Source organism: Eucyclogobius newberryi, unplaced genomic scaffold (genome assembly GCF_026437365.1).
Source record: "Eucyclogobius newberryi isolate DKJ021-1_F unplaced genomic scaffold, fEucNew1.0.hap1 SCAF_6, whole genome shotgun sequence".
NCBI lineage: Eukaryota > Metazoa > Chordata > Actinopteri > Gobiiformes > Gobiidae > Eucyclogobius > Eucyclogobius newberryi.
In genome coordinates, this window is record NW_027316278.1 from 15,236,898 (window position 1) to 15,256,190 (window position 19,293).

Sequence of the window (19,293 nt, forward strand, 5' to 3'; positions counted from 1 at the left end):
GTCAGAGAAATTTGCGAGGAATTTTGGTGTTGTTTTTTTTTTGCCTCCATCTGTGCTTCATCAGACAGTGGCTCTGAGCCCGTCGAGCCAGATGACAAGACTGGGCTGGACCTGCTGAATCACTGCGCACTCTGGAAAAATCTCCGGGTTTGTCCGACTATCAATAATATTTTTATTCCTTACTCGACCACGAGGGAGCAGTGATCAAACGCAAAGCCCTCAGTTTAATGCTTTAGTTTGTAAAGTGAGCAAATATTAAGCAGCAGCAAAGAATGTTAAACCAATATATACAACAAGAAGAATTTGAGTGTTTAGATGTGCAGAGTGATGAATGAAATGATGAAATAATCTAGGTTTTGATCAAGAGAATGTTGTAAATGCTCTCAAAGGTTTAAACAAAACCAAAAACTGCAGTATTTAGTTTCAGTCTGTAGTTGTTCGGTGTCACAGAGTTCATTAAATCACCACTAACTACCACTAATAATACTTTTGTTCTAAAATAAATGTACAATATGAAATTATGCATAAAATAATGATTCCCAACGAACAGCCTTTCCCTTCACCTGTCTACACCTCCTGTACGATGCTGACCTTTTATGCACAATGGAGCATTAGTTATATTAAGACTGTTTCCATTTGGACCTAGTGAGCCTGCTGCACTCCTCTCTCTGTCTTTCCCCGTCTCCCTCTCTCCCTCTCCTCCCACGGACCCTCCCTCTTGTCTGTCGTCATTGTTTCCTGCCGGGGAGATGCACAGAATGTTGCTCGACACATGCTGACCTGGAGGAATATGCAGCCCAACATTAGGAGTGATGTCAGATTGTGGGAAATATATAGCTTTAGGAATGGGGAGGTTTAATCTGTGTGGTCCGTTTGCCCCATAGAGAGGAAATTAGGAGTTTCTAAAGGCAAAAGTCTCATTTGTACATTGGAATTGTTCCGGTACAGTTACTCTTTCATTCGGTGGTGCTTTTCTAGAATCAGAGACATACATTTTGGTGTTTGATCATGAAAATTAGGCCACGAACTGCACTGAATTTGTGTAAGAAATTGAAAACAGCGAGTTTACAGTGAGTGCATGTGCAATTTGTCCTTCTCTAATTTGTAATAAAGGTACTCTTGTCTTATAAATGAATAATAAACAATGAAACAAAAACAAAAAATTTAAGCTTTTATGATGAAGAAAGGTTCCTCCCAACACTGATTGCAGTAATTCCTAATTTGTGTGTTGACTTGTGAGTACTCAAAAACATATTACAGAAAGAGAGTTTTTAGTGATGTTGACCGTAGAAAATGGTATAACTATAGTATAACTCTCCAATAGAAATGTGGAAGAGGTATAGTAGTTCTGGTAATAATGGCAGTTCTAACATAGTAATAGAATTGCTGAATAATTCAACAGATCAGATCTCTCCATCTGGAAAATATGTTGTTTCTTTATGATTTAATCTTCTACATGTAAAACCGTACAGTTGATGGTGAGGTGGATTCATATCTTTATTGTGCTAAAGCTGATTTGGCTTTTGAAAACTGCCAGAAAAGAGTAAATTGCACTTTTGTCAAACAGAAGTCTTCATTTACAGTATAAAATGAAGCCGCTGTTGTAATGATGAACACACGCAGAAGTATTGAGTAATGCTTTCTTTCTTTTTTTTAAACTGGATTCAAGCTTTGATTTTTTTTTATGAATAGTGTTCTTACTGTGGTCATGATTTAAGATTATTTTTGTACCATTATTAAGATGAACAGAACAGAGATGTTGGCGCTGTAAAACAATATCCAGGCAGGTCCTGATTACATAAATATCCCTTAAGGATTACATGATTCTCATTGCGTTTTCTATTTCTTGTGTGTGTTTCTGAGGAATGGGTTGCGTGCCAAATCATGCACGGATTAAAGATAAATTAAAAGAGGACATCAGCTAACTGAAGCTGATTTATTCATTACAAAAGCCTGTAGAAATCTGCCGACTTTGCAGTTACATGCCTGTGTTCCTTGTCCTGGAGCTATGACAGGTTCAGACGGCTAAAAGACGAGCAGTAGACCGACGAATGGCAAAGAAAACATGGAATCAAGGTTACGTGTCCATCATCTGCTCGATCACTTCTCCTGCTCCCTCCTCAGCCCCCTTCCCCGTCCTGTTCTTTTTCCTCCTCGAGGGTCTGAAGCCGAGTCCTCAACACCCCGAGGAAAGAATGACAGGACGCCACAGAGATCAGATGGAAATCCCGGATTGACCAACCAAAACAAGTCCAGGGCTGAAGAAGAAGAAGAACTTGTGCTCTGCGTTCTGCGTCTGTTTTCATTTTCTCTCACTTTCATATGCTCTATGGTGATTTGTCTGACTGTTTACTTTACTCCCTCCATATCTTTCTCCTTAAGCTGGAATTCAGCCCCCCGTACTGCTGCTCTGAGGGGAAAGATGAAGAATTTATCAAGCTCCACAAGAATATTAGGCAAGGCAAATGTATTTGTAGAGCACAGTTTGCACATGAAGGAATTCAAAGTGCCTTACTTAGCAGGAAAAGATGCAGTAATAACAGGAAAAGATGCATTAATAACAGGAAAAGACGCAGTAATAACAGGAAAGTATGTATTAATAATAGAAAAAGATGCATTAATAACAGGAAAAGATGCTTTCATTACAGGAAAATATGAATTTATAACAGGAAAAGATGCATTCATTACAGAAAAAGATGCATTAATTACAGGATAAATGTTTTAATAACAGGAAAATATGTGTTCATTACAGGAAAAGATGCATTCATTACAAGATAAATATGTATTAATAACAGGAAAAGATGCATTAAACATTGCCAAGTCCACTTTGCCTGATGAAAATGTCTAATTAACCTTGTAAACTGAATTTAAATTTGATCATATTAATCCAATGATTTGATGACAATTTACATTCTCAATCCCACCCAATTTTGTTTTTGTATTCAAGTTTTATATCTTAACATACTGTAGTCAATTTTAGCTCATTTGAATCCTAAATCTGATATTAAATGTGATGTTTGCCATAAAGACTGTGTAAAAACAACTAGGAAAAATTCACTTTTTTTTAATTTATTTTTTTATATGGACAACCAAATCAACTATTGATTTATTCAGATGTATAAGAAAGGTCAGATTGATTGTTTGTACCACAATCAAACTAAATGTAAACTACTTAAGTGGACTTTAGTAGGTTTCTGGTCATGTTATGTTGGCTAAAGTCTGACATTGCAACAAATGCAGAAATCACTCAAACTCAAACTTCCCTCCTCTTGTACCACCCCCCATGTCCTGTCCTGGCCCGTGCCCACCCCCCCTGTCCTGGCCCGTGCCTAAACCTGCACCTGTTCTGACTTGTCCCAGCTGAAGCCGCCTCTTTAGTCCTAAACATTGTTTTTTCAGCTGACCACATCCACGGGACACTCAGGAGCCCAGACTTTTCATTTGTCTAGATAGCTAGTTTTGTCTCTCCACATCTCACCTCTCTCACCCTCCTCCTTGTCCCAAACCCTTTACCCCCTCCCACTTGCATCTCAGTCTAGCCCCGTCTGACTGAGTGGAGGAGCGGCAGACCTCTCTACAGCCGGGGTGAAGACCACATGGCAAGTTGAGCACAAACTTTAAGGTTCGTGGCGATTTGCAGGGATGAAAAACCAGACTTTGCTTGCATTTGCGGTGGTCTTGCCCTGTCTCCTGCTGGTGCCTCGAGGCGGAGAGAGTGCAGGGGGGATAGTGTCTCTGCATCACCCCCCTGACAACAGGGGGACGGGGGTGCAGCTCCGGGGCGAGTCCCAAGACGACCCTCAAATTGAGCAGCTTCTGGACAGCGACCTAATAGACACTCTTGAGACAGGTGAGTTAAAGCACACACACCAAAAGCATTCACCTGAGGGCGACTAATTCAGACCAGACAGCATCCGGGCAGGTGACTTTTATGGCACTAAATCTTTCCACCGTCTACAACCACGTTTAACTGTTTCTTTATGTGCGCTTGTCAGTCACTGTTAAACCAGAATACCACACAGTACACTGATCAAGCCTGTTTTATGCTCATCTTTCCAACTTGAGTGACATTTTCTGGGTGATACTGCTATGTTTATTTGTTACTCTGGAGATTTTAGGGCAGATATTGTGCACGATGAAGTTATTATACACTACAAATTCTCTTGAAGACTCAAACCAGTCGGATCCGTGCAAAAATATTGTTAACTTTTTCATTTAAAAAAGCTTCATTTGGGAATTTCTCATCAGATTGTTTCAGTTTGCAGTGTTTTTTTAAAGACAGATGCCCTGCCCCTCTTGACACAAACGTTTTTAATGTTGTTCATCAAACATTAAGTGTCCAAAAAAAGTGCGATTGGTTAACATAATTGGAAATGTCTCTTCAGTCAGAGTGAGACGAGCGCCAGAGGAAGGAAAAAAGAAGAAAAAGGACAAGAAAAATAAAAACAAAGACCCCAACGCCACCAAAAAGCCCAAAACTGAAAAGAAGGGCAAGAAGAAAGACAGGAAAACTACCACCACCACCGTCCCTCCAACTACGACAAGTGAGGACTGGGCATTAGATCAGGAGCTGTCATCATAAATTACAAATCTCACAGCAATGTTGATTTTGGTGTCTGTAGCTTTTCCAACAGAGCCGCCCACACAACCAGAACCCTACACCGACTACTATCCCGAGCCTGGTAAGTGACACAGGCATTCTTTCTGTAATTGTGAAGATCTAAGACGATAATACAATCAAAGCATTAAAAAACAGAATGAATGAAAACTATACAGCCAGTGTGAGTTTGTTAGTACTGTAATTGTCTAAAGAATTTGATTATTGTACTTTCAGTTCTGCTTGAGTAATGGCATCGAGAGTAAGTGTCTGCTTTTGCTCAGTTGTGGAAGAAGTGGTCAATTTGGTTGTAAAAGTACAAATACAGGAGCAAGTAAATGTAGCACAACAAAAATGTACTCTAGTTTACATTTTTATTGTGAATTTTATTGAATGAATGTTTTTGTCTGCTCAAAGCTCCAAATCGTTCTGTCACCATGAATTTGGAAAAAATTACCCCTCAAACCAAATACTTTTCAGTCCAGTTAAAAAAATATAGTGGAATAGAAAGTACAGTGACCTTCTCTTGAATGTAGTGAAGTAAAAGTTAAAAGTATCTGCTGTAAAATGTACTTAAGGAAAGTACAGATACCTAAAAATATTACTTACAGTACTTTTAATTTTCACTTTTGCTACTTTCCACCACTGCTTTCCCCCCCCAGTTGTTAGAGGTCAAATGTGCCATTCAAAGTAAAACAGAATTGTGAAATAATTCCCCTTTTAAACCAAACACCAGATCTTTATGTGCATGTGGAGTAAAAATAGATACAGTAGTCGCTTTCTTACTTCTCTTACTTTTCCACTTTGTCAGACTACGACCAACCAGAAGATGACTACTGGGGGGCTGACCCGACCTCGTCCCGACCACAGACTGAGGCCCTCAACACAGATGCCCCCGACAGCTACCGGGGGCCTGAGGAGGAGGAGGAGGAGGAGGAGGAGGAGGAGGAGGGCAGGGCCGCTCCTGTCACTGACCCGTATGATGATTATTGGAAGCCAGACCAGCCTGAACCTGAGCAAACCGTGACTGACAGATATGACGACTACTGGAATCCAGACGAGACTGACACATTGGCCCCGGTGACGGACAGCTACGACCCCTGGAAAGAGCCCGAGCCCACCGCCGCCGTCGTGCCAGAGGTGGACGGGAAAACCGGGACAGACGACACTGAATACTGGGATGCAACATGTATGTAGAAAAAAAATCATCTGAACGACATTGTTTCTGACTGTTGACAGTGGAAAGCTGAGATTTCACTCTAGTTTATTTTATTTTAGAAAGTCGAAAGTTTAGTTTAGCATTGTCTTTCCTGAGAAAATATTCAACATGCATGAATTTTAGTTGATAGAGTTTGAGTAGTCCATGTTCCCACGCAGTACACAGCAATAAAAAGAAAGAAATACATTTTTGTTCAAGTTTATGATTGGCACATCACTGCAATTTCCGCTGTATATTTGACCTTTCTCAACATTTCTGTCCATCACAAGCTCTGTGGGTTTTTTTCTGTGTGATTTCTTGGCTGAAGTTTTTTTTTCTTTCACTTTTGCAGATGAGATCCCTGATAATCTCCCCACCCCGGATGGAAACGAAGGCAGCCCTGAAATAAAAGTTGAAACTCTACCAGGTACAACTCTCTCACGTCTTTAGAAGATCTCAATTGGACCTTCTGCCCCCCTCAGTTACTTCTGTGACGGAGATAAAATGCCCTTTCCATTTGTGTTTTAAAGACCGGAGCAGATGAGTATTAATAGTAGTAATTTATAAGACATGTGTGGATTGCATTATAGTGTCTGGGCGAGTTAAGCAGCCCTACTTTCCGAGCGGTGGAGTGGGTGGTTTGCTTTGGTTTTGCCTTGTCAACAAAACTGTGAAATTAAAAAGCGCCTGTCATCAGTCTACTCTTCTGTTATAAATGTAAATTAAATATTTAACAACTTAATTAGAAGACGGGTGCAGCAGTAGGGTTTACATCCGTCCAAATGTAAAGCAGATGGTTGAGCAAATTAGAGCTGTAACCGGTGAAGCTGCGCAGATTAACCATGCAATCTCCTCAGAACTCTCTACCGTGGGTCGCGTAATGAAAGTGACCGACACTTTATCCTGTTTCATGTTTGTTTTTGCAGAGGAGCCCACTGCCACCGCTCCATACGAGGGGACCTGGTATGACGACTATGACGAATATGGCATGAGTATGTATACAAACACAGGATATTTAATGATATAGTGAGCACAGTGTCAAATAGATGGGGGGGAAGGAGCCAAAGAAACTAAAGAAGGAACCAGAAAAGGAGAGATAAAGCCAATATCCAGCTATTTTATTATGTAATGTGCAAAGTTTTCACAATAACATGATTTTTCTCAATTTTAAATCCTGGATATTTTGTGTAGATTTTGTGTTCTCCACTAAAGTTACAACACTATCTACTGACAAATTAGTAGTTTTCACAGTTACAAGTTAATTTCTAGTGTTGTTCGTCTATATTTATCCTCATTACATCAAGGTCATGCGGGAATCAGTCAAGAAGCCTTTTTTCTTGTCTGTACTGATGCATTAATTGTAGTTTGTAGGCGTGTAAATAATGCAGCAACCAACCAGGTATTTGTATTTAAAAGCAATCTGTCCTATATTGAATCCCTTGACAATTGACTGCCTTTTAGTGGTGGAAGAAGTACATTATACTGGTACTTAAGTAAATGTACAGAGCAAAACAAATACAGGAGCAACACATATACTCAAGTCAACGTAAAAGTATCACATTGAAAATCTATAGTGTGTAGTAAATAAAAGTATCACATTTTGATCTTGATAAAGAACTGTCCTGATTATTGGTCATCAGAAGCAATTTTTCTGGCAGTTTACTGTGTAATTTTGTTTGCTGAAAGCCTGAATGTTAAAAGAAAGATTACTCTATAAACATTAATTTGTTTAAATGACCATCAGAAAAAATACTTTCCACTTTTCAATCCTGTTCAAAAATGCAGTGGAGTGTAAAGTACAGATAACTGCTCTGAAACATTGTGAGTACAGAGACCTACAAATGTCATTACTTTCCACCACTGCTGCATAAAGTCCAAGGCCAAAAATGAAATATATCTCATGTGTGCATATTTTGACTGCGTCTGCCATGTCTAAAAGCATTCACAGTATGTAAACAAACCGTTTTCTTATCACCGTTAATAACTGCTGTAATGGTTTTGTTTTTTTGCACACAGGAAAGAAGGAGACAGACAGCGAGCCAGACTCAAAATGGATGGAAAGAGAGCGAGAGCAAGCGGAGAAGGAGAGAGCGAGGGAGGAGAAGGGTAAGGCAAGCCAGATGTGAACTTTTTGTGGCACAAGGCAGAATTCATAACTCCTTCAACAATCATATCAGGAAACATATAATACTGCAGTTGTCAAAGCAACTGCAGTATTATATGTTAACCAGAGTGTTAAAGTACAACTGATAACGGGATTAGAGTTAAAACTGTACGCTTTCAAATGTGACGTGATCAGGAACGTTCAAAATACCGGAATAGAGGCAAAAGTGACACATCATGACACATTTTCAACTGACATGTGATCTAAATGTTAATCATTTTCAGTATTTGCAACAAAAATCAACCAGCAGTTTTGAATTTGAGTAGAAATGTCATAGTTTTCTCTTGTATATCAAAGAATAGGGAAAAAAAGCATCAACATTGTATTTGAACACAATTTGTGGCACGGCATAGAATGAAAACTATTGCGTGATCAACATTTCTGAAAGTATTCATCCAGTAAAACCTGAACATCTGGATTTTGCCTTTATCAAAAATGCTACATGTCTGTCACAATCTTCTATTAAAGAAACAAATGCTGTAAATGCATTTAAACCAGGCTTTGATGTCACTCACATGTGTCCACCACCTGGATTTGACATCATTTGTGATATTCTGAGGTTAATCCTAACTTCCTCATTGAAATCACATTATGTCCCACTTCACTTTTGCCTCCATTGCAAACTTTTAAAGGGTCTATGAATCCATATAATCAATGTAATGTACTTCCACATTGGAGCAGGACAATGCAGGAAAAGAAAAGCTCATAATACATATGTTATAAAGAATAAAATATAAAATAATCAAAGGTAGAAACTCATGAAGACCAATGATACAGTTCAGAGGTAACTGAAACTTTTGTAGACTCTAAAAATAGACAAAAAAACGATTGTTACAGTCCAATTGCGTTCACTTGGGTCCACACTAAAACATTGTCCTTGGCTTCTCATCTGTTAATAGTCTGTGTTTTTTTTTATGTTCGACAGATATTTGCGCAACGAACACTGTGCCGAGACATTTATTTTGAGGCTGGAGACGTTTATTTGAGAATAGCCAGGCCAAGCCACTGCTATCTGCACACAGGACATTAGTGTGAGTGATAGGGACGCCCTGCAGCCGGGAGAAATTAAAACTAAAGCAATAACCCTTTTACACATTTGAGTTTTGACACGTGTTGGCCCCTTTTGCGTGTTATGTGATATTTGAGACTCTTTGGACAGGGGTCGCAGGGGCATTTCTTGTGAGTGAGGTTCAGTGCAAAGGTTAAAGGTGAAATTCATGTGCAGCTTTTGCTAAGATCAGGTTTTTCAATCTGTCTGTAACGTCGAAGCAAAGCACTCGACTGGGCTGAAGTCTCGGAGAGTTGTCAAAGTTGAAATAGTAAGGGTCAGTAAACCATAGAATGTGCTGCAGTCGTGAAATTGTTTTGATATTTAACTTCGCACACAGAAAATATACGTGTTAGAGGACTTAATGGTTGTACGGTGTAAAGGATTTCATGAAGATCTTAAAGTTTCTCAGTAGTTATATATAAAGTAGGATCAATCAATGCCTTTGCAGAATCTATACTCTCTACTTTTCCTTCTTTTTTATAAAGTGTCTTTGATTTTATCTCCTGCCTACATTAGTTTCACATTTGCCATCATCAGTTTATGTGCAAAGCCTGTAGCAGAAAAAGGGGAAATGTGTTATGCTGATGATGGATTCGATTGGGCAACTCTGTAATGGTGAATTACATTATATCATTAGGTTTGGAGCAGCATCCCGATTTGCCTTTACTGTAAATAATTTCTGCGGGCTGGATATTGATTGAATGAAGGTACGCATCAAATCCTTTGTTTAATATTTCAGAACGAGCACGGAAACTGAAGGAAGCGGAGGAGCGTGCCAGGAACAGACCACGGATCTATAAAGAGCCAAAAAGTAAATCACAATTTCCTCTCGCGTCAACAAAAGATTTACCAATTGCATGTAATTAATATCTAATTTCATTCCTGTCCATGTTTTCCCCCAGAATGTCCTCCTTTGGGGATGGAGTCACACAGGATTGACCCGGACCAGCTTTCTGCCTCGTCTGTGTCCCAGTACAGGTTCTCTCCTCAGAGGGCACGCCTCAATATGCAGGTGCCCCGTCCCACACATGCACATGCACACGCACACGCGCACACGCACGCACACACACACACGCACACACACACACACGCACACGCACACACACACGCACACACACACACACTGCCCTGGTCTGAGCTTTTCTCCCTTCTGCAGCAGCCATCACTTACTGCCAAGCTGCCAGACACACGTCAGAAAATAATTATTGTCATTGTCGTTTCATGAACTCTTTGTCCATAGTAATTGAAAGACTTTGAGAATAACGCAGCACCAGTAACTATTTAGCCCGGGATCCAGACTGGTTCCCTTCAGACTGGCCGGGCGAGATGTCAGATCTGACCGATGTTTCTGGTCTGTGTGGTTCCCAGGGCTCGGATGATGAGGACAGCATGAGAGGCGGAGCATGGTGTGCCAATGTGGATGATCGAACGCACTGGTTTGAGATTGACACTCGAAGAGAAACGGAGTTCACCGGAGTCATAACACAGGGCCGAGTATCTGCAAATGAGTAAGAGCTTATACTGTACACATACATTCACATGCAAAGGACAACCTCAAAGACTAAACTTGATGACAGGACAGTTACAGAAGATATCATTTTTCGACAAATGCAGTCCTCTTCTTGCCGTAGTTGAAAGATTGTACGCAGATTTATTTTGTTTGTACAGCACTTGAGGCAATATTAATGTGACATTTTCTTTCAGGAGTGATTTCGTGACATCATACTTCATCGCCTTCAGCAATGACAGCAGAGAATGGACCAATATCCACGACGGATATGATGACTGGGTGACAATCTGATTCATTGTGCTCAGTTTGGGATGTAAATATGAATTTTCCTCATTTTTTATTATTTTGTTGTTGTTTTTTCAGTTATTCTTTGCAAACAATGATAAGGAGACTCCAGTGATGAACCGTTTGGCTGAGCCGGTATTGGCCCGTTACATCCGCATCATCCCTCAGAGCTGGAACGGGTCGCTGTGTATGCGCCTGGAGGTCCTGGGTTGTCCCGTTTTCGGTGAACATCTGAATTTCAATGGAATGTCAAACTTCAAAGCAATGCAATAAAGTTTTTGTACATTGATCCTCATAGATCCAGCTGAAGTTCAGTACAGGCAGAATGAAGTCACTCCAGTGGATTACCTTAAATTCAAACACCACAGCTACTCAGACATGGTTGTTGTGAGTATACATATATGATTTATGTAAGACAATTATGTTAGAGGCAAGTTTGTGGCAGAAGATCTTCTACATTGTGTCTTTTTTATATTTAGCTGATGAAGTCTGTTCATGATGAGTGTCCAAACATAACCAGCATTTACAGTCTTGGCCGTAGCTCCAATGGACTGGACATCATCGCCATGATCATTTCTGGAAATCCCACAGAACATGAAATAGGCAAGTACATAACACTATTAATGCCTAAAAATCACCTTGGGTTAGGTTTAGTGTTTATAGTATGTTGACGCCTTTTGGTATCCTGCACATCCAGTATTTAACTTCAAATTATAACCAATGGAGGAGACACTGAATCTGTGTAAACATACAGTACAAACATCTGTGTCCACTTAGATAAACTCTTGGACTGGATAAAGCTTCGACTGAGAGCCTTTTCAAAGAGAGCTCTATTTTCTGAGAAGGCTCATGTCTTTTTATGTGTGCAATCAAATGTTGTCTAAGACAGTATGATTTTTATACTTATGAATTGCTATTTATATGTATCTGCTACCGACGGGCACCTGAATTTCCCCTCTGTGGTGATCCATGTATTTGATGCTCTTTGGTGCAAATACAACATCATTCTTTTCCTCTCCTTGTTTGTATGTATGTAATGTTTTTAGCTTGTTTTACAGGGCAGAAGTGTTAGATTGAAACCTTACATTTAACAGTTAATCATTTCTGCTCCAGGTGAGCCTGAGGTCCGGTTCACAGCAGGTCTCCATGGAAACGAGGCCGTGGGCCGAGAGCTGCTGCTGTTGTTGATGCAGTTTCTGTGTAAAGAGTACAAAGACCGAAACCCAAGAGTCCAGCACCTTGTGGAGGGGATCAGACTCCACCTGGTGCCTTCCCTTAACCCGGACGGACAAGAAAAAGCTTTTGAAACGGTCTGTGACCTCAGCACAATCCAGGACATACCTTTAAACTGTAATATAATTAATGACATGGTGTTCTTTGACAGGGATCAGAGCTGAGTAGCTGGACCACCGGCCACTTTACAGAAGATGGTTTTGATATTTTTGAGAACTTTCCAGATTTGAACACAATCTTGTGGGACGCTGAAGACAAAGTGCCAAAACTGATGCCAAATCATCACATACCAATTCCAGAAGACATAGAGGCCAACAGCTCAGTAAGGAATGATTTAAATGCTGTCATTGTATGTGTAGCATGTGATTCTGTCACATTGGACGGTATGGGCAGACAGACAGTGACGTTTGTGGTTAGCCCGAGCATTTTCTTTGATCCTGAGTGTCTGACTGTCTTTCAGATTGCAGTGGAGACCAGGGCCATAATCTCATGGATGAGAAGCTATCCATTTGTGCTTGGAGCAAACTTCCAGGGCGGGGAGACAATTGTGGCTTATCCATATGACAACTTACGCATGAACAAACCTGCTGAGAGCCAGCGGGCCCACAGCCGCAAGAAGAGACAGTAAACTATACTTTTTTATATCTTTTACTCTAATGTACTTGTAAATTAGTTTCTTATTTCATTACTAATGGCACTCCATGTGGAACAAAAAAATAAGTATTATCTTCCATCATCCATGCAATTTACTTTTGCAAGTTGAGGCTGAACATTTCTTCTTAATATGTAACTTTATTTCTTATAACTTTCTTTCCAGGTATGATGAAGAGGAGCGGTTTGATGTGACAGAATGGGGCAGGGGGTACCAGGAGGAGCCAGAGGAGGACTGGAGGCAAAGAGGATACGCTGAGCCAGAGGAGGAGAGGCGTGTACACAGATACGACCATGGATATGACCGTGGATATGAACAAGAGCGTGGATACGAACAAGAGCGTGGATACGAACAGGAGCGTGGATACGAACAGGAGCGTGGATACGAACAGGAGCGTGGATACGAACAGGAGCGTGGATACGAACAGGAGCGTGGATACGAACACGGATACGACCCGAGCCAGGGTTACGGACACAGGGAGGAGGAGGATGAGGAGAGAAGAGGGGGCGGAGGAGAAGGGGGATATGACTACACAGAACCTGACGAGCCAAGAACAACTGCCGATGAGTCTCTGTTTAGATGGCTAGCAGTGTCCTACGCCTCCACCCACCTCACCATGACACACAACTTCCACGGGTCCTGCCACGGAGACACAGCAGCGGGGGGGTACGGCATCGTCAACAGAGCCAAGTGGAAGCCCGTCACAGGAAGTAAGAAAATAACAGTAGTGTAAAATGTATTAATGTGGAAGAATATTAGATACAATATAGTGGTAGGGACAAGCTGGTTTCCCACTTATCAGACGTGTGTGGTTGAATGTTTTTGTCAGTTCAGCAGTGCATTCTGTTGGGCAAAACACTTCAACACGCAATTCTCCAGTCCAATAATTACTCTGTGTAACAAATCAGCAGTACCACTATGTAAATCTTGGGAGTCCACAAGGGAGCAAAAAAAATCTTGTTTATTACATTGTAAATGTTGATATTTCCTTATTTTGTTTATTAGTGTAGATTGGCAGCCTCATTTAGATCAGTGCGCCCCAAGGCAGCAGTGGCTACAATAGTGGCTTACCACCACCAAGTATTGACTAAATGAATAATGCAATGTTGGGGTCTCATTTCGTTGGGTACGTAGTGACAAATCTAAACAAATTCCTCAAACTTCCCATTTCTGATCTCTGAAAACACTGATGCACAAATGTTTGGACCGGATGGCTCATTACCATGTCAAGTTGTCTTTTTATAAATCACAAACTCAACATGGAAGATCTTGCGCGGAACATGTTTGAACTTATACACTTTATAAATGAGACCCAGGGCCATTATAATAAATGATGTGATTGTATTTCACTCTCTTCTCATTTGATCATAGCATACCCTAGTGGTCAGTACATGCATTGCTCTTTCCAGGCATGAATGACTTCAGTTACCTGCACACCAACTGTTTGGAGCTGTCCGTTTTCCTGGGCTGTGATAAGTTCCCACATGAAGCTGAACTGACACGAGAGTGGGAGAAAAACAGAGAAGCAATGCTCATCTTTTTAGAGCAGGTAAGTTGTAATTTCACACCTTATCACTTCTGGCCTGTGTTACAATGATACAGTGATTAGGGCATTAGGCATTAACACGGTCAGTTTGTCTATTACTAAGGTACATCGTGGCATTAGGGGCATTGTCAAGGATGAGCAGGGCAACCCAATAAGAAATGCAACCATTTCTGTGGAGGGAGTCAACCATGATGTCACCACAGGTAAGATGAGAGACCAGGAGAATAATATCATTAACGTTAATAACTATGTATTAACTATAATAATGAAAAAACGCTTAACATTTTGCTGTTCGTCTGTAGCTCCAACAGGGGACTATTGGCGGTTGTTGAACCCAGGAGAATATCGTGTCACGGCCCGCGCAGAGGGATTCTCTTCAAAGACCCAGCTGTGTGTGGTTGGATACCAGCCCGGAGCAACAGCCTGCAGCTTCAACCTCGCAAAATCCAACTGGGACCGCATTAAACAGGTGAGAGGTGCCAGTTTGCATTCATTTGCAGCATGAAATACGCAGTGGGATTTGAACTGGCTTAATGCATTTCAGGAGTTTTTGGATTTACTGATGCATTTGAAAAGTCTGTAGTTTCCTTTACTTATTACATTACATTAAAAGTCTAACTTGTGCCCTATAGACATTTTCTAAGACAAATGTTTCATCTACATAAAATTACCCATACAAACTTAATTTAAATCAACGGGAAAAAAATTAAGAAAGACTTGTAGCATAGCAAAGCAATGTTGACAACCTATTTGTGTGGCTTTTCTGAACACCATGTAGCACCTTTTTAACATTTTTCATGTGCAGATCATGGCTCTTCATGGAAATAAACCAATCCGCCTGGTCACCCATGGTAACACCCGAGCCACCGTTGTCCGTGGCAGCAGTGTGAACGGGAACAGGCGTGTGGTTGTAAACGGCGGCTCTCAGCTGAACCCAGACCGGCTGAGGAGGATTAGGATAGCCCGTCTCCGCCGCCTTCGCAGACAGAAATTACTGGGGTTGAAAAAGACCACAACTACATTACCTCCAACAACTACAACTACCATTCCCACAACTCCCGAGACCACTACTTCCTGGTACGACTCGTGGATGATAGAGGGACAATCTTCCACGCCTGGAGGGTTCACAGACTCTATCCTGGATTATAACTATGAGTACAAGATTGATGACTATTAAAGCAACATCTGCTTTTACAAACACTTTTCCCCTTCTCACTGCACTGTTGATACAAAGATGGAGGTTTGTTTGTTTGAATGCCTGCCAAGTTTGAGAATTCACTCCAAAACATTACGTATTGTTATTTGCGTACAAATAAAAGGTTTGTTTCTTTTTATAAATATATGTATTTATTCATGTTCAGTCGCACCACATTTTGTAAAGTTTATTTTGGACACATTAAACGTTTTTGACAGTAACAGTACAAAAGTTGGGATTATTTACATTGCAATCATTTATGACGGGTTATTGTTTTAATTGTTTTTTTTTAGATAGTAACAGTCAAAAATATAATTTTTTGTCATGTTGCTACATCTTATTGGATTCAATTATTATTCATGATGTTTGAATGATCATCCGAATTAGTAAATCATTGCCAAGCTTCGCAAAAGTCGTAAATGTCTTTGAATACCTTGTTTTATCAGGATACTAGTGGCTAACGTTCATCTCACTCTCCTCGTCGTCAGCAGAGAAGCCAGAGAAGTTTACAGGCTCACATTCAAACGTGCGCAAGTTGACCATGCATGCTGTTTGTGTGCTGCTGAACTCTGGGACGGCTACCAACAGGACTTCCTGACCTTCTTGGCCTGTTGAAGATGAAAATACAAATCAAATAAAAAGTAACGTTGGAAGACATGACTATAGAGAGACTACAGAGCACAGACAAACCTTTAATGATCTTTGACTCAAAGGACGGTGCATTACCACTGAAGTACACATGAGGACACTCTTGCAAAATGAACGGGTCCTTTTGGTAATATGGAAAACAACCTGAAACGAAAAACAAAAGATGTTCTCACTGTGGGAAAAATAAACACAATGGTTTAATTAAGAAGGATTGCAAACCTAAAGTATCAGGTGCCGTTGGTGCAAGATGTCTTAGATGTAACGTTTCCTCCAATATTTCTAGATGACTATTCAAGCTGCTGTATTTCTGTATGTCAATGACATTTTGACCCGATGTTCCCAAAAACCTTTAATAAACAAGAATCATACTAAATTACGAAATTATGCAGATAATGACATGTTGTCTGTACTTTTAATCTTACCTCACTCCATCTATGTCCGCTCGGTATGGGTTTGGGGTCAGCTGTAACGTGGGATACACAGAGGACATGGGGAGCATACAGCGATGCAGAGGCTGTTGAGGGAGGGTGTAGTTTGTGGGGTCATTTTGGCCTGGCATTACATCCACCGGAACAGACGACTGAAAAACAAAGGAACATACTCTGAAGTAAACATATCTTGTGCTTTTCCAAAACTTATGTAATCTCTAATGTAAAAAATAATAAAAACATACCACAAGTTGCAGCAGGAGATCATCCAAAAGACGCATGGCATCCACACTTCCAGCCTGGGTTTTCTTTGTAAGGTACTTGGCCTAAACAAAAGAGACCTGATAATAATTTCCCGGAGTAGATTTGAAATGTAAGCAGTGCAAAGATGCATACCTTTGTCGATGTATCCTTGTCCTGGATGTGTTGACTGAGTAGGTTTCCTGCCAGAAGAACTCTTGATATAGTTGATGCCCCACTTTGCTCTCCCTGGTCGCCCAACTGTCCAGTTATCATATCCACCAGCAGCTGCAATCCCAGCAGACTGTCAGCCTGGCTACTTCCAAGACCAAGTCCTGAGACAAGCAGCACAAATCTGTAAGGACAAGCACACATTCAGAGCCTATGCAAATAAATATAATATTTTTTTTTTTATTTGTTTGTATTTGGTTACCTGTCAGTGTCAAGTGCTGGTCGAGGTGTCTGAACAGGCAAATCAGCTTTACAAAAGTCTTCAACTATGAACTTTCCATCAATTGTCTCGGCTCCATATATAGCAACAACACAGCCTAAAGACAACAAATAACAACAATATCAAAGCTATTTTCTTGATTGGTTATTACGAAAGTAACTATATAATGAAAAGAATCCAAACCTGTAAAACACTTGTCCTTGTCAATTTTTCCTTCCAGTTTGATTCTTTGAAGCTCGTCTTCCAAAATTAGCTCATCCGTGTCACTTATGTACTTGGTTCGTGGAGGCTGAGGCAGAAGATTGTGCTGAAAAACAAGAGAAAAAGAAATGTATTCAAATAAAAGTTAGTTCTGCTGAAAACTTAAAATGACCAAAAAAAGACTGCAAACCTCTTCACTGATTTCTTTTAGAATTGATGGCTGTAACTCCATGCGTTTGAACAAAGTTCCCACAATGCAACACTGCTCTGCTGTCTGAAGATCACACAGTTTTCTGACAGTGACTTCAGACCCTATGCAATAACAAATAAATACACACATGAATATGAATATAGTTGCATCAATGGTTAATCAGATAACTAGAATAATTAAATAACCCAATAGTTCTGATTTCTGTGAGTGTGTTTACATGCGCAAAAGAAATCTGATCATCAAAAACATCAAGTAACTTGGTGTCATATCTAATATATTTTAGAGTAACTGTTGTAATGGAAGAAGTATATTAAATTTTTAAGTATCTCTTTCAATCTTTTACATGCCTGAAAGAAATCAGATTACTCAGATGTAACTGTTTAAAAGATCCCCACACACAGAAAATAATCAATCAAAACCAGTAAATGTTATTTTGAAGATGCCAAATTTGAATATTGTGCATATCACTGAAAAGTAAAAAAATGCAGCAACAATTAAAAAGTGTTTGAAACGAATATGAAGTGATATTTATTTCAACACATTTCTCTTGTCCCTACAAGAGTAACCCTGGTCTTCGCCGAGGATTACAACAGGTCTTAACCAGGGTCAAAACCAGGACTAATATCATAACACATCATATCATCTGAATATCATTATCAGGATACTCCTTTTTGTTAATATCGCTCAGCCCTCCAAGTAAACATCGACTCACCCCACTTCTGCTGGGCTCTCTCTGTAAGCAAAGGTCTCATCTCCATCAGTCGCGCTGCGTAAATATGAGCATACTGGCGAATGAAGCTTCTCTCACCAACGCTGAAGCGCTCAGAGCAGAGGCTGTAGGCGGGGGACACCCTTTCATAGGACGGTAGCTGCTCATCTGGGGCCGGAGGGCACAACACCGTGGAGCCCTCCTTCTGGGCACTTATGTCAGAAAACATGATCACTGCAAAGATGGGAGATTGTGAACAAGCAGGCAATTCTGTTAACATCATTCAGACAGAAAGCAACTCAACAGCAACAATCTTCTCAGCAAATGTATATATTGTATTTTTTAGTTAATTGAGTGAGTCATATTTGCATCTAATACATGGTAAATACAGTACCAAAAGACACTGATGACAGACAAACACATATATAAATAAACACAATATATAAAACACAGAGGAAGTCCATATTGCTGATATTTCTATTCCTGTTGGATGCCTTTGTCTCTGTGTCAAATTGTGTTAGGCGTTTAATCGTTTATGGTCCTGAAGTTTGAGTTTATAAATGTAGTTTTTTTTGCTGGCGCATGAAGGAACATTGGAGACATGGTCTGCTGGTTCTGCTCATTTGCTTTGCTCCACTCAAATGACAACAAACATGCACTACAGCCTCGTCTGATCATCGGCTGAATCTGAAGCACGATCTTACCGTAACAAAACTGCACGTAGGGACCGAATCACATTTATTTGGAGTGTTGTCCGATGTCCTTCTCTCCTGTCAGAGAAACATGGAGAGCTTCCCGCGAATTCACTCGCGGAAAAACAGTATTGAAATCTCGCGAGAATTGAAAAACTAGAGTTAGGATGTAAATTTACAGCATTTAGAATCATCACCCCACGGAATACGAACATTGACAGCACGTCTTTGTACGGGATTAATGTTAGGTACGAGTATAAGAAAAATCTTGAGCTTAATTCT

At 40.4% G+C, this 19,293-nt stretch overlaps 2 protein-coding genes across 2 annotated transcripts; one reads left to right on the forward strand and one right to left on the reverse strand.

The window, feature by feature from the left end:
- Nucleotides 1–3,516: 3,516 nt before the first annotated feature.
- Nucleotides 3,517–15,574, forward strand: aebp1b (AE binding protein 1b). The gene is made up of 22 exons (XM_072432517.1): nucleotides 3,517–3,850; nucleotides 4,386–4,544; nucleotides 4,623–4,682; nucleotides 5,409–5,786; nucleotides 6,148–6,222; nucleotides 6,722–6,787; nucleotides 7,812–7,901; nucleotides 9,750–9,821; nucleotides 9,913–10,022; nucleotides 10,379–10,518; nucleotides 10,715–10,799; nucleotides 10,884–11,028; nucleotides 11,104–11,192; nucleotides 11,285–11,408; nucleotides 11,919–12,115; nucleotides 12,190–12,360; nucleotides 12,499–12,662; nucleotides 12,856–13,400; nucleotides 14,100–14,239; nucleotides 14,340–14,439; nucleotides 14,539–14,705; nucleotides 15,042–15,574. The coding sequence occupies exons 1-22, from the start codon at nucleotides 3,643–3,645 to the stop codon at nucleotides 15,411–15,413; spliced, it is 3,657 nt and encodes a 1,218-aa protein (XP_072288618.1). The 5' UTR covers nucleotides 3,517–3,642; the 3' UTR covers nucleotides 15,414–15,574.
- A 27-nt stretch (nucleotides 15,575–15,601) lies between these two features.
- pold2 (polymerase (DNA directed), delta 2, regulatory subunit) lies at nucleotides 15,602–19,141 on the reverse strand. Its single transcript, XM_072432519.1, has 11 exons — nucleotides 19,024–19,141; nucleotides 18,323–18,553; nucleotides 17,590–17,711; nucleotides 17,382–17,505; nucleotides 17,181–17,295; nucleotides 16,904–17,102; nucleotides 16,753–16,833; nucleotides 16,502–16,659; nucleotides 16,299–16,426; nucleotides 16,122–16,223; nucleotides 15,602–16,039 (listed from the first exon to the last, which is right to left on the reverse strand). Exons 2-11 carry the CDS (start codon nucleotides 18,546–18,548, stop codon nucleotides 15,882–15,884), a joined length of 1,413 nt encoding a protein of 470 aa, XP_072288620.1. The 5' UTR covers nucleotides 18,549–18,553; nucleotides 19,024–19,141; the 3' UTR covers nucleotides 15,602–15,881.
- Between the last annotated feature and the right edge of the window lie 152 nt (nucleotides 19,142–19,293).

Coding starts and splice junctions, on each gene's coding strand:
- aebp1b (XM_072432517.1), top strand. CDS start 3,643: ATGAAAAACCAGACTTTGCTTGCATTTGCGGTGGTCTTGCCCTGTCTC. Junction 11,409..11,918: donor TCCCACAGAACATGAAATAG/GCAAGTACATAA, acceptor TTTCTGCTCCAG/GTGAGCCTGAGGTCCGGTTC. Junction 12,361..12,498: donor ACATAGAGGCCAACAGCTCA/GTAAGGAATGAT, acceptor ACTGTCTTTCAG/ATTGCAGTGGAGACCAGGGC.
- pold2 (XM_072432519.1), bottom strand. CDS start 18,548: ATGTTTTCTGACATAAGTGCCCAGAAGGAGGGCTCCACGGTGTTGTGC. Junction 17,103..17,180: donor CCAGCACTTGACACTGACAG/GTAACCAAATAC, acceptor TTGTCCTTACAG/ATTTGTGCTGCTTGTCTCAG. Junction 16,224..16,298: donor AACGGCACCTGATACTTTAG/GTTTGCAATCCT, acceptor TTTTCGTTTCAG/GTTGTTTTCCATATTACCAA.